General features: G+C 33.1%; 1 protein-coding gene across 5 annotated transcripts in view; it reads left to right on the top strand.

The window, feature by feature from the left end:
* The window catches only part of unc-5, a 706,638-nt gene that overhangs the window by 569,311 nt on the left and 121,306 nt on the right, over positions 1-16,021 (top strand). For all 5 annotated transcript variants that reach the window (XM_074184449.1, XM_074184448.1, XM_074184450.1 and 2 more), the window contains 2 exons: positions 9,470-9,646; positions 13,521-13,709. In XM_074184449.1, coding sequence (XP_074040550.1) covers positions 9,470-9,646; positions 13,521-13,709 — 366 coding nt within the window. The remainder of the gene's footprint in view (positions 1-9,469; positions 9,647-13,520; positions 13,710-16,021) is intronic.

Raw genomic sequence — 16,021 nt, 5'->3', positions numbered from 1 at the left:
CCAAACCCATTGTCATCAGTATTACACAAAACTCCTCACAGTTGAAATAATTAGAGACCTTAAAAAAGGAACAGAGACATGATTTGTGCCAATTTCTCTTGAAGGCCACTCCACATAAACTTGCCAAATGTTCGCCTACAACACACTCCTAGTGAAACGTCCATTTCCCCACACAAAGAGCTAACACCCACGATCGTGGCTCCAACCGACGATAAATAACACTCAACGAGTCCATTTAACATACACACAACAACAGGCGAGCTGTTTTTTTCGACAAAAAGTCCAACATTAAATATGCCCATCATAACGTTGCAGTCGATGGATTTTTTCTTCCATTTTTTTTCGAGAATCCTTCCAAAACCAGCGGGGAAGATAGTCGGTCCATTGTTTTACAACGTTCGGGGAATCTCGTAGACTTGTTCGACACGCCATGTAAAATTTCCGTTAGCATAATATGGGTGTAATGTATTCAAAGAGATGATAAATGGGAGTTCGAGATGCTGGAGAACTTTCCTGTGTGTAGGTTCAACGTGACAGCAGAGTTTTTATGAACTTTACGATGGTTTCCGGACAAATTCCGTAGTGAATGATTGATTTACAGTTATCGCAGTTACGCAGATTCTAAATACTGCAAATTAGAACTTAGTCAACAAAAATATTTATCGAAATGCTTGAAATTCAAGTAGGTTATCCAAAAAGCAAAATGAATTATTATCGTGTAACACCGGAAACATTGTTATAACATGGAAATATACTTGTGATGCACCGTTTGGAACCTTTGGTGTAGTAATGAATATTACTGGAGTTTTTCCCAACACCAAACCGTTATTTCAACATCTCGACACATGTTTCGATCACCAAGTGATCATCTTCAAGAGGAAGATCAAACTAATCATACGTACAAAGCCATCCTTATTTCTACCATAGATACCTATTCTAGGTAGCTGCATCTTGAGTGTCTTAAATCAATTTCACAATGTTGCCTTATCTACTAGTCTTAAATTAATTTTACAATGTGTCCTTGTGTAATAGTCAGGTGAATATAATAATTAAAATATTATAAGCTATATAAAATTCATTTCTGAGTTTATACAACTTCTTAAGACGATCATTTTGCAACGTTTTGAATCTGATTACGACCAAAACTTTGCCGGATATAATGTCAGAAATAGCTGAAAGGCAAGAATGAATAATAGGCAAGAAGTTTAGTTTCTTAGAAAAAAGCGTGCAATTTTCTTTCTGAGATATTGCGAATGTCACATATAAAAATCAAAATTTACTGCTGAAAGTGGTATCCTGCCATTTAATTTCTTTCTTCCATCTGCATTTTACGATCTTCAAAACGATCTTCACCCCCCAAATGGCGACGCCCATAAAGGTTGTTATTTTTAATGGTAATCAGCAGCTCTATAGATTTGTAATATTCAATATCATTTTATATCAACGTTAGTTTAGGTTAGGTTAACAGGTCATCTGTTTTTCAAACAGAGGCGACACATACTGTTTTCCGACCGTCCGAGCCTCTGCATATGATGATTCAAATGACACTGACCTGTAAGAAGGCCTTTTAGGCATCGTAGTTCATCCCTACTGTAGTCCAACAACTGTTTAGTATCAATCTTCGAAGAGTGAATAAACGCCTTGGAGTGAGCCAATCCTGGAAGATTCTGCCAGAAGACCATAAATCTTTTTGCCATCCAGGTGTTCAATGTTTGTTTGGCAAAGCCTAAAGAGATGCCAATGACAGGTTCTAGTCCAATGAAGTTGCTTGTAGCACTCTCTCTTGCAAGGCAGTCAGCAGCCTCATTGCCTTCCAGGCCAGTATGGCCAGGAATCCAAACCAGAGACAATCTGTTAGGTCTTCCTATCAAGGAGTCGTTTTTGGCAATTTGCTACCAATTTGGACATTGCTCGGTAGGAGCCAAGAGCTTTCAACGCCGCTTGATTGTCCGATAATATTTTTATTGACTTGTTTATGAGGTTGGATTCTTTCAATCTCTCCGCACACAATTTAATAACGTAAATTTTCGCTTGAAATACAGTCGCATAGTTTCTTAGGCAGGTTGATATATATGTTCTGGGTCTGCGACTGAAAACACCTGCACCAGAACCGGAAGGTGTTTTTGATCCATCTGTGAATCAACTATCTGTTCTTAATATTTCCTTCTCCCGGATCATCCAGGCAATTGCACCTCAAGCATGCAAAGACGAATTTCGAAAAATTGAGTCGGTGGTAAAGTTTTACGTCCGAAACGTGCTTCACGGTACGGCCAAAACCTCTATTTCACTAGTAATAATGTGCCCTTTATATTTGTAATCTAAAATACCTTCTAATTTGAACAAAGTCTCTATCATTTTCACTATGCAGAAAGTTCTTTTCAAAGTTACAATGAGTCAGTCGGTGATAAAGCTTAATAGTTCGAGTTTTTGAAATCATTTTTTATAACCTCATTCGTTATTACCACAATTATTCATATTCGGCATAACCAATATGAAAGATTCTTTAAATAAAAAAAAATATCAAAACCGGTTTAGAAATGATGAAAATTTAGAAATCTTTTCGTTTATTCATCCGGCCCGGGTTTGCAGCACTCCAAAAACATTAACTTCAACATAAAGTTCAAGTTTTCCAATATTGTTTGTAGAAAGTTCCGCCCGTAATGTGAATTTAAAATATTTCGGCTCCTGATTGAGGTAGGATACTTTTTTCAAATGTCTTTCTTTTGCTAACTTCAAGAATATATTCGGGATAAATATTTACCATGATAATTCGCAAAGTTATATGCGAAAAAAGCTGCTCTGAAAGCAACATAATTTTTTTGGGTGCCATTTATGAACGAGAAAATAAAAACATCAATGTTCCGTTTTGAAATCCAACAAAAATTAATTTTTCGATAAAAATTCGGAGGATTTTGAATTCATATGATTGAATAAAAAATATAATTGGAGATACTTGATGAAAAGTCATATTGAAAGATAATTCATAGATTTGATCAATCTTCATCATAACCAAGAAACACATTCAGCCAAATCTCAAGTTGAATATAAGTTTACATATTTTTCTGTAAGAATTCCTTGAACATTGACGAAAATGATTGCCTATTCATTGATCAACTCTGTATATTCTCTCAACTCCCAACCGCTGATCAATCGCTGTTTACCTTGTAGAAAAACAAACTGACTCGAAAAGAAAACATGTTCAGACCACCACAACACTTGTCTAATAAAATATAACAATAAACAAAGGCAGCAGGTAGGTAGTAGCTTCCACACAAAGATAAGGACTCTAATCTCCAGATCAAAACCAACAATATAACCGTTTAATGGCCTTCGAGAGAAGATTCTGAATTCCGAAGTAAACTTCAAGATAGTTATCAAAATATTCCGTTCGTGGAAGTGCTCTGAAAATTGCCTATTTCGGTCAGCTTATGTATCGATAAAACCGAAGATATTTCGTATTAATTAGGTTTACTCAGAAGTTTAACGTCTTGGAGAATTCTTATTCAGACCACTGGACGCTTTTGGGGATTCAGGAAATTCCTAACGAGATGTTATTATATTTCCTCTCATAAAAAATGTGTTTTCAGTGATATGCCGAAAGGTATTTTGAGTATATGTTGTATTCACAGCAAAGTGCAGAGCCTCTTAAGGATTAATGGCCAGTACTTCTGAAGTTCTTGCAATATCTATTTCATTGTGGAACGGCCCATCTAAGAAGGTTTTCGTTTTCACCTGAAGGGAATATAAGGGCTGGAAGTCACTGTCTAGAAATTTTTAGAACATTGGACAGAATTCGGGAGCGTTCAACAACATTCCAGAATATACCAGAATATACCTGAAGATTCTGGAATGTGGAATATACGGAAATAGTCCGGTACGTTCTGGAGCATTCCAGAGCTTTCATTCCAGAACAATCCAAATTCTGTAGAATGTTCTGGAAGTCTTAACAGAAGCTCTTTAGGCGTGTTCAGTACTAACTGTAAGTGAGTAAATACTGAACACACCTGGAAAATGTCATTATCTACACGAATTTACAGTAAGTAGTTCAGTAGATGTCATGTTTGTTCTGAAGAAACATTTAAATTTCCATCGAGCTTTCAGTATGTGAAATTTTCACCTGTAAATGTGATTCAAAATTCAAAATTATATGTATGTTTTCTCAATAAGGTTTGAAATGACGTGTAGAATTTGGAATATTTGACGTAAAATGTATCTATCAATAATACTTTACAACCACCAGAACAAAAGTACTGTCTATCGACGCGCAATTCGATGACCCAGTTAGCAACATAAGTACTAGTCGTTTCCTGACGATGCTAACTCGTTTGGCGAAACTCGCATCAAGGAACAATATTTTTGTCCGGGTATGAAAAAAGTATTCTCAGTAGAAGGTTCAAAGTGTCAATTCGGTACATCTGCAGAGTAAAAAACATAAATACTTCGATGACCCAGTTAGCAACATAAGTACTAGTCGTTTCCTGACGATGCTAACTCGTTTGGCGAAACTCGCATCAATGAACAATATTTTTGTTCGGGTATTCTCAGTAGAAGGTTTAAAGTGTCAATTCGGTATATCTGCAGAGTAAAAAACATAAATACTTACTTATTATATTTTCTCTCGTCGATGGGTGTTTTTGGAACGGTGTTTAAAGTCTCTCAAAGTCGACTTTTTAATGCTGTTATCTGGAATCTCATCCTCTTAAGCGTATAATTTTCTTTGTCGTTCAAAGTAGGAAGAATGTAATGAGATTCCGAAATAATTGGTTTAAGGTGCCCCTATTGTTCGGATGTTTTGAGATGTCGGATTATCATGAGAAATAGGTCAACATTCACTCGAAATAACAAACGAAAGCGTCAGCTCCTGACATTATTTTTTTGACTAGATAATTTTCGTTAACCTTGTTTTAGAGGATTCAAAAGTGAGAGCTACCAAATAAATATTACATAGAAAATAGTAATTAAGGTATTCTGCGCTCTAGTAGTGATATTACGGTAGTGTATTACCTATAGTAATATTACTGTTATTATATTACTGTCTGCAATTATTTGAAAACAGTAAATTCATGTGGGCATTATTTCCAGTTTTTTTTCTAATTGAAACATTAAATAAACATTCTATGGGTTTAAAATGTTATGAAAACATTAGACTTCAAGATATTCTCTATTGATTTACTTTCGTTTATTGTTCTAAGATTGTAAGGTCATTAACCCCCAAAACAGTAAGAAATATTCTCTCCTCCACAAAATAGTTTTGTCAGAGAACATGAGATAATTCAATTTATTTCCTTACGTTTTTATTGACTTTCAAAAACATCCGAACCGACTACTACATGTAGACAAAACGGTTGTGTTTCCAAAAATCAATATCTCTTGAAAATATTATATTCATAATATATATTATAACAAACAAAAATGGAAATACTTTTCTATGAGTCATATAACTAACCATAAATTATATTTGTAACAATATAGCTACACCGGCAAGGACCCATTTTAGTGCGTTTTCCTTAGTTTTCAAATTGAATGTCCATACAAATGTAGGACCCCTCATTTTCGTTTTATAAACCGGACAATCATACATATTCCTGAGATCTTGTTCATCCTGGGTAATAGCTTTGATGAAAATTACTGGTACAACAGTAAAGAGTTCCTTTCTTGAAAATAATAATTTTTTAATGAATATCCTAGGCTTAATAACAAACATTCGATAAATCCATTATAAATTACTACCATTTTGATTTTATTACAGGGAGGCAGACTAAATATTAACATTATTTAGATATATCAATGAAGGCTCTATCATTTGTAATGAAATTGAGAAATAGTCAATCAATTTATTTCGGAAGTTATTTTTGGTTGGTCTTATATGGATGTTATATACACTTATTTTTGTAAAGTCATCAAGACCATTTCTCTTAACATGCTCTCCTCATTTGGCTCATCCCCTATTTTCAAATCGTATTTTCATAGATAGTTTGGCGTAAAATATTCAACTCAGTTGTTTCTCGAATATTTAAACATATCTTGAATGCCAAACTTGGACTGTTACTGCGAGTCTCCAATAATGATAGAAAGACCAAAAATGATGTTCAGATGCAGGTAACTTTCAATTTCAAGTGGCCTATTCTGACAAAATAATAACATATTTCTCAACTTTTCATATTACAATTTGATGTGTTGTACCTTGAAACACAGCCCAAAACTCGATATGAGAACTGCCGATCGTACCTGAAACTATTTAGTCAAACAGATTAAGAATTGACTTGGTTGGAAAATACTTGTTGTGGTGGAATCCCTTCTTTCAGAATTATGTAGACCAATCAGAGGTACTTCAGAAGTATTTCCAAAATTTCTTATAAACCCTAATTAGTGAAGGTCACAATACTATTCTTTCTGGTTTTGGAATTCACAACAAATCACATTTGGTCTGGTACTATAAATACATCGAGATCCGGAACATGTTGATCGAAATATATATATATATATATATATATATATATATATATATATATATATATATATATATATATATATCATATATATATATATATATATATATATATATCATCAGCGCATATATATATCACATATATATATCAGCGCGGTGCAGCCAAGTGTAAAGATGGGCAACACTTGTTTGCCGAAAGCAGAAAACAACACATACGCACGGAGTCAACAACATATTTTAAATATATATATATATATATATATATATATATATATATATATATATATATATATATATATTTATATATATATATATATATATATATATATATATATATATATATATATATATATATATATATTTAAAAACAATTGTTTCGCCGCTCTTATTTCATTCTCGACCTGCCGAAGACATGTTCCGAATCTGCAAAGTGAGAAACACGAAGAAAACAACTCCATAACAATCAAACTTTTTTCGAAAGAAAATATAATCGAATACGGATTGGAAGCGTATAGGAAGCGAACGAGACAATCAGTCCAAAACTGGCGAAACTTTAGGAATAAGAGACTTTTTAGAATTGAGGTGGAACACATCGGAAAGCCGAGGGATTAAAACTGAAACAACTGACAAACACAAAGGCGGACTTTTAAAAGTTTAATTCAAAGACTCGCAACTCGCTTTGATTTCGGAATTGTGGAACCGCAAATTGGAAGAGTTTATCGAATTTTAAAGCATAGTTTTGCGGTTGTGGCTCGTAAATCGCTCTTTGTTTGCTTTGCCAGCAAGCACTATTTACTAGTCTGGGCGAGAGTAAAAACCAATTTCGCACAGGGAGAAAAATGGGAGGTCGTTTTGATGTCCCCAGTATATTTTTCTGGTGCACAGGGCCAGAGAATTATGCCAACCAGTAATTCTACATAGCTGTATGGTTGCTGTTTGTAGTTAAAATGGTGTATGATTGGGAAATAATAATGAAATAAAGAAAAATGAAATTCTAATAGATTGAACCTCATTATTTCAGAAAGAACACTAGAAAAACTTAACGAATTTGGGAGACATTGACTCATTCGAAAATTTCAAAAGGGTTTTATACCAGTCTGCAAATATCTTAAATTTTTTTCAATTTATGTGTAAAACATCGTACTCGTATCTTTAGTGAAACAAGGATAAAATCAGTCGAGTTCCGGGCACACTGCTGTCTTGATCGTCTCCTGCACTCCGAAACCGATCAATAAGGGTAGTCACTATTTTGATTTCTGCGATGTTCTGTTGCAAGAATTTTCAGAAGAAACTTGCACAAATGTATGTCGGATATAATTCAATACCCTTCGTGTAATTAACCTAAAAAGTAGTTGTTTTCTAGAATTTGACAGATCCTTCGATGAAGGAAACTTGGTGGGAAGGGGTGAAGGGGATTCACTTTTTTCATTTCAATATCAAGAATTCAGTAACTGATGGTTCGAAGTGTATAAGAGTTTCTAAATATAACCGTTGATTTGTCAATCCTCCTGACGAAGAGATGATGTTTCTTCTGAGAAAGGAGTCGATTTAATGAATTTGGGTTCTCAGAAAGAACAGAGTTATATTTATTGGCTAATAAAAAAGCTTAGCACTCCGTACGAGATATTATTTTAAAATAATTTATAGAGAAATAAAAATCATAAGAAACACAAACGTCTTCTTGGAACATTTGGAGGAAGAGTGACATGAGTTACGCGAGACTTCGAAGAAAATGTGTAACATTTATTTATAGGTTCACTTTCTGATAAATGGTAGGAAAGTTCATTTTTCTTACCTAGCCAGAATCTTGGAGGAAACTTGAGAAAATTTACCATCCCAAAAAGTTAAAATTAATATTGTTATTTTTTCAAATGCACCACATCTGGTGCCTATATCTTCTCTTTCTACTTCACTTCCATTGTGATTTATTGACGATTTATATATGAATAGGATTATTTTTGACGTCTTTCCGTTATATTTCTACTTCTATTGAGCCTTAGGCATATATGTATATTATATTGATCATACCAATATTTGTTGTTTACCCAATATGATCCCAGCTACTCAGGCTGATAGGTTCATCAAAGATAGAAACAATAATTTTTTGAAAAAGAAAGAGAAACATTTTTTGACTCAGATATACATTCTTTGTATTCGTCTTTTAGTAAACAACAATATTATACAATTTTGAAGATAATAATTAACAAAATAATTAATAAACAGCATGTATACACATTCCCAATTGGAATAAAATGCACTATTTGCCAATACTCAGAGCCGATTCAGACAGCATAGTCTTTATTTCGGTCTTTATCTCAATTTTGATCTCTGTAGTTGTCTGATCAGTTTATACAGCATAATTTCAGTACTAAGAATTAAGACTACCAATCAGAATGTAATTATACGATTTGTACACAATAAAAGAATTTAAAATATGCAATAATGATTCATGATACGAAATGAAGTGAAAAAAAATTCTGAGTAGGTTTACATCTATTTATTATTCAATTGTGAAAATCAAAGGTGAACTGAAACACTTCTATAGGTTTCGATTAATATCAATTTCTTCAATTTGTCTATTGCCAATTAAGATGTTCAGACAATAAAGAGATACTCTGGCATTCAGAAGATTTGATGGACACCAATCCAAAAATTATTTTTTTTTCTTTATCGTAATTTTAAGAACTGAATCTATTATTGGACCATCTATATTTCATTCGTGGTGAAGGTGAAAAAATACTGAATTTTTTTAGAAAATATCTGCCAAACATAACTGATATTTGTTGCAATATTCCCACTTTTATATGTGAACTGCATATTATGTATGAATTCAATGTTTGGAAATAAATTTTTAAGTAATTATAAACCGTGAAATGTTTTTTTTTTATTTTTGTAATAAAAAAAAGTTCTTGTAAAAATTTGACTGGCTCCAATTTTGTCAACCTCTACATTTATTCCAATATTCGACAAATCTATGCATTATAAGACTGATTTTGAATACAATTATTTTTCTCTTCGCAGTTAATGGTGGCTGGTCCTCTTGGTCCCCGTGGCAGGATTGCCGCTGTCCTGGGGCTACGCTGTCAGCAGGGAAGATGAGCACAAGGACATGCACGAACCCGCCGCCAAGCAATGGTGGACAGACTTGCCAAGGATCCAGCATCAGAAGGACGAAGGATTGTATTCCTTGTCCGCAAGGTGAATATCTCGATTTCACTGTGAAGTGGTTTTTGTGAGAGGTTGAAGATAATATTAGAATGTGGAGCCATCAAAAATTACAGTAGATTCATTTAAGAGGTGGTTGGGGGAGATTTACTCCGTTGGTGGTGGGTTTTTGTGGATGTTCATAGCCTGTTTTGGAAGAGCAGGTTCATACTTGAAAAATAAGTCATTAAATTTTCATTTGATTTTTATGGAGTCGGCTGAATGTATTTTCATAAAAATAAAATTTTTGAGAAAAATACATAACGGTCCTGGTAAAAAACGCTTCTTGGCTCTCACTTCTCCATTTTCATCCTTACACAAAAGATTGTGGAAACTTCCGAACAAAAGATGAAAACAACTAAGTTTAAAATAAACTCTTCAAAAAATATGTGGATCATGCGTAGACGTTATTTCATTTTCAAACTTATAGATTTCTTTTTTCTGTGGTAGTTTCCAATAATTTTTTGCATAAAGATGGAGAAAGAAGTAAGACCCAAAAAGCATTGTTTTCAAAACGCGTCTCTCCTAAAAATATACTCCTTTGAATTCAAAAATGAAATTCCCATCTAGTTTCCCATTTTTTCTATATTTTCCATTTGAAAATGGATGTGTGTTAAAACTGCTATAGCTTCAGTAAAAGCAAATTGTGCTTTTTGCAAATGTCTGTACACTTTGTGAATGGAAATCATGATATGTCGATGATTTTTCGCGGTATATCGAAGGCGCTATATATTTTATATACAGTGTGGACGTGAAAAGTGTCCTCCTTCTCAAATCCTGGACAAATAATATGATCTAACAGGGTTAACGTAAAAAAGCATCAGTCACTTTTAGTATTTTTATGACAGGAAAAACAAAAGTGCGTTATGACTGGTATAGTACTTTTACTTTTTTTCAAATGAATAGGGATTTTTTGTAATACCTCATTCAAAAGGCCTTTCAAAGCTCTATCTATTCCTATTAATCGGAAAATTCTTTTACGGCTCTGCAAATTCCATTGTAAATTCACTCCAGTTTATTCTAATGAAGGTTCAAAATTTTCACCATGCACTTTCATGACATAAGCAATCTGTTTACATATTCTTGCTCTTTTCTTAGTATTCAATCTTATACAATCTGAAAATTGAACAAACCTAAATCAACAGAAAATCTGCCAAAGTATACTAAGAGTGTACGGTTGTGTAACGTATTCTTCAGATTTCACAAATACCCACAAAACTCTGGGAGTGTCATATCAGGAGAACCAGCGGGTTATACCACATCTGTCTGTCCATCGGTCTGGATAATTGTTATCCATTCACTCTCGAACTAGCCTATTATAATAGGAAAGTGCCAAATTTTGCTGAAACGTAACATTATCGGAAAATTTATTTGGGTTTGTCTGAACTATTTCGTCAATTGTAGACCTAATTCGATTTTGCGGCATATCAACATAAAAATGTTAGGTTGAGTTTTCATGCAAAAGTATTGCTCCGATAATTTGGTAACCTATAATAATCGTATAAACATTTACATTCTGTGGATTTTTTGTGTGTCCTTCCAGAAATACATATCGGTTCACGTCAGACTATTCACTGCATCATTAAAAATGTTCATCCATTACTGAAACAAATACAGTTATGTAATCTAGACTGCATAAGTAAAGAAGGGGAAGACTTTTTGTGTCCGCACTGTATATTTGGTCATACGTGGTGATTGAATATCATTCAATCAAAATATATCAAAAGTTCAACAAAAAAATCGGTTATTCATTTTTCAATTTTACAAATTTCAATCTCATCATATAATGGCAAATTAAATACGTTAGTAGATGGAGAAGCATTTTTATCTGACCATCAATACGACATTTTATGAATTCCCGATTAAATCTTGGGCCATAAGCATAAACTGGTACTATTATAGATGTTAAATTGTAACTCCTTACTATCGCAGGATTCCTAAACTCAGTTTACTTGATGGGTAATAAAAAAGGAAATTTCCTCCCGGTTTTATCGGCTTTGTCGTCAATCTGAATCATTTGTGTGGTCTAGGAAAGCACCTGATTATTATAAAATAATCGTTTTTATTCTTTTTCAATATCTACATTATTTGATTGAAAAAAACGTAACGTCATAAATGCTGAATTGACTAGTTTTTCTTTGAATTCAAGAAATGTATAAACAGTGCATTTTGAACAATGACCTCAGAGAAAATATATTTCACCACCAATTAGCACGTTATTGGAAATAACAATTTTCTTTTCTAATGAAATATCGGAAAATAAAAATTGAGTAGAAAACAGAAATTGAATAGTAATTTTCTACGTTTTGCCAAGTTTCATATTTCTCAATATAAATTGAGTTTGGGTTTCTCCTAGTGATTTCTTTACTAACCTTGCTTCTAACCTTGCCATGCTTACGTAGAAGAGCTCGTGCTGGATACCGCTTATGACTACGATACAAGCATTAATGTCTACGGTAAGATCTACAGCGCCTCTCGAATAGAACATCTAACTTGAACATACATCAAATGATAGTCAGTAGTTTTTCACCGAAATACAAAACCATATCAGCTATAATTTGCATTTGATTGATGTCAGTTGGTAGTTCTATTGATATTATCCGACTACGACATAGATTTTATTACCGCAGTACTCAGTTCTAAAACGCTTATGGTAGATCTAGATTGAGCAAAGGATATAATTGTCCCTCAACGTTGTTCTCCAAAGTTCATAAATAGTTTGCTTTATTTAAACAATAGTTTAAGCTTTTTATTATTATCTTTCGGTCCAAAAAATGACAAGATGCTCAAAATTCCTGTCATCGGGAGGAACTTTTTGTTTTGCTGTTGATTCGCAGAAAGTGTTTTGATAACACTATACCGGAATGAAAGTATAGATATGACAAATTTGCGAAAGCAACTATTTGTGAACTAAGATTATAAGTGTTGAATAATTTCGTTTTTTGATATTGTCTTTGAAGACATCTTTAGCGATATTCTGGATCTGCCACTGTATAACAATAACACACAAATATCTCAAAGCATGTTATTTACACATCTACTATTCCACTATTTTATTACACTTTGAATCTCAGGATTACATTATCTGTTACTACTCTCATAACAACTATGAAGAAAACTTTTTCAAATAGAAATTATCAAAAGCATAGTACCTTCATACCCAGTATATATTTGCATCCATCGGAAGGAGAAAATACTAAAAGTAGATAGCTGATGGTTCCTAACTGGATCAAAAACACCATCAGGTTGTATTGCGACCTGCCTAGAGTCCTATGCAACTGTATTTCTGGCAGAAATCTAAGTCATTGTTTCATGTGAGGAGAGATTGTCGAAAACCAACTTTTCACATGACCGAATGAAAATAATCTGGGAAGCATTCAGTTATTGTCGAGGACCTGCTAAGTTGTAACAGGGATACCAAACAACTTTCCTCAATAAGAATCTGCTGATTACCTTGCAAGGCAAAGTGGTGCAAGTAGTTTCATTTGACCAGAAGCTATCACTAGCATCTCTTTTGTTTTTTCCATCTAATTGCACCCTAGATGTTTCAGAGTTCTGGCAAAATCTATTAGGTTGGTCCATTCCAATGTATCTACACTTCATTCGAAAAAAGAAAGACCTAACCTGAATTGAAACAATGAAACAGTAACATTTGATTTTATCTTTAAACTGAATGGCACATTAGTCAAAATTGCAACATTTTATATTTCTCTTAACCTATTGCAAAACTTTGAATTGCTTCATATAATAAATCCTGAAAACTTTCGATATTATTTTGGTTAAGTATAATTTCTTCAGAGTTATTATGGATCACAACCATTCATTGTTCAAACCGATAATTAACAAGTTCTCGATTGATTTTCATTAGTGGAACCTGCCAGATGGTCTTCTTGGTCGGAATGGTCGGAATGCAACCAAGATTGCTCGAAGATGCGCAAAAGACACTGCATTCCCGGTGGGGAAGGAGGAAGGAAAACATGTAGTGGTAAAGATACGCAGAGTATCAAATGCAGCTCGGAACAATGTAGGTCCATGGAACTGTCTAGAGTACGAGAGGGTAAGTTTGTTGATTTTCCAATACTATAAGTGCGTTTTCCTCTGAATAATTGTACCTTATTGTGGAACAAATTCATTACTTTTGGGTTCGACCCTTATTCTCTTCAAATATTTTTGTATATTGTATATCATTTGTGAAACACTAGGTAGTTAATACTGCTTTATAAAAATAGGTATAGAAAACTCAAATCTATTTCAGATTATTATAATAATAGGCTCAAAGAATTGAGAACAAAATTGAAATTTATGATTAGACATGAAGAGAAGTTGTACTACAAAAATATTGAGCAAGGCATAAAAACTGATGTAAATGAATTTTGGAATTATGTAAATAGTAAAAAAAGAAACAGAACAAATTTAGGTAGTTACGTATATAATAATGAGGTCGTACCAGAGGAAAAAACAGCAGATGTATTTGCAAACTTTTTTCACTCCGTTTTTTGTACTGATAGTGCTACATATAATTATGATACTTTGAATGATGTTAGGATTTGTAACGAATATTTTACAGTACATTCGATAACTAATAGCGATTTTGATGAGGCATTAAAAAGATTAAAACCCTAGAAGGCAACGGGTACTGATGGGATCCCTCCTTATATATTGAAAGGATGTGGTGATTGGTTTAGAACCCCTCTCCTACACATATTTAATTCAATCATCAAATTAAATATTTATCCTGGTGTATGGAAAACTTCAATTACGACGCCTATGTACAAATCTGGAAACAAAATGGACATTAAAAATTACAGAGGTATATCAATCATGTCTTCACCAGCAAAATTATTCGAACATATCATTTTTTACAAACTCAGTGTATACATCAACAAATATATAGTACCTCAACAACATGGATTTATGAGAAAAAAGTCTATCAATAAAAATGTATTCGAATTCAGTAATGAAGCCTTCGAAGTTTTAGATAATAAAACTCAATTAGACGTTGCTTTCACTGATTTTCGTAAAGCTTTTGATCAGGTTCATCATGATATTCTGATGGAAAAGCTTAGTAAATATGGAATTTCAAGAAACTTTCTAGAACTAACGAAAAATCATCTTCAAAATCGGTTTTTCATAATTTTCATCAATGATTTACCATCAACCCTGAAATATTCGGACTGTCTTCTTTTTGCTGATGATTTGAAACTCTTTAAATCAGTGCAAACAGTCCGAGACTGTACATATCTGCAAAGGGATATAAATAACATCTTAGATTGGAGTTTGAAGAATAAATTATACTTCAATCTCAATAAATGTTCAGTCATCTCAATAACTCGCATAAAGGAGCCAATCATATTTAGTTAAGAGATTGATGGTGTGGTTCTTGAAAGAAAAACTGATACTCAAGATCTTGGATTGAGGTATAATACGCAATTCTCATTTGCTGATCATATACGAGATATTATGAAATCTGGTAGTCGAATGTTGGGATTTGTAATCAGACAAACTTCTTCATTCTCTAATATAGACATTATCAAATTACTTTATTTTTCGTTAGTAAAACCGAAATTGGAGTTTGCTTCTATTATTTGGTTTGCGGAGCACCAAACCTATATGAGAGAACTAGAGAAAATTCAGAACAAATTCTTGAGGTATCTATTTTTTAAGCGATATCACAGGTGGCCAAACTATAACTCAACAAGGTCTTTGGACCTACGACATGAATTTAAAATATTATCTTTAGAACAGCGACGCCAATTATCAGCAATGATATTCATGCATAAACTCTTGAATAACAACATTGATTCTTCAGAAATTCTCAGTATGTTACAATTTCACGTACCTCCTCGTCGCAACCGATTTTCGCTCATGTTCAATATTCCAACCGTAAGTACCGCAACGAAAGCACCACTAATATCCTTACTGAAGTTAGTCAATAGTTTGAATATATCAATAGACCTTGATTGGACACTTTCCCAATCAACATTCCGCCAAAAAATTTTGGAAAATATGTTAAATTTACCTATTTAAGCAGTATTTCCCTCTATAATTCTGGTACATATTTTATTATTTTATTATTTTTATAAATTCATAAGTATTTCAAGGATTATATAAACTTTAATTTTTTTATCCATGTAATTAGGCTGTAATAGCTTGTGTGGATAATAAATAAATAAATAAGTTTATACATTGTACCGAAAAAAATTTCAAGTCATTGCCATTCTTGGTAACAACGCGCAAAATATTCGAGAATTTGAAGAATGGGCACAAAATTATATTGAACTAAAATTCTTTGAACATCTCCTAAACACTCATCTGATTCACCTCTCATAACCCTCCTTCATTCGAAAAAACATTACATAAGAACTCAAA

The sequence above is a fragment of the Leptinotarsa decemlineata genome, unplaced genomic scaffold (genome assembly GCF_025532065.1).
Source record: "Leptinotarsa decemlineata unplaced genomic scaffold, Ldec_3_MD MMD2_tig00026354_RagTag_RagTag, whole genome shotgun sequence".
Taxonomy (NCBI): Eukaryota; Metazoa; Arthropoda; class Insecta; order Coleoptera; family Chrysomelidae; genus Leptinotarsa; species Leptinotarsa decemlineata.
This window is presented reverse-complemented; position numbering and strand designations above follow the sequence as displayed.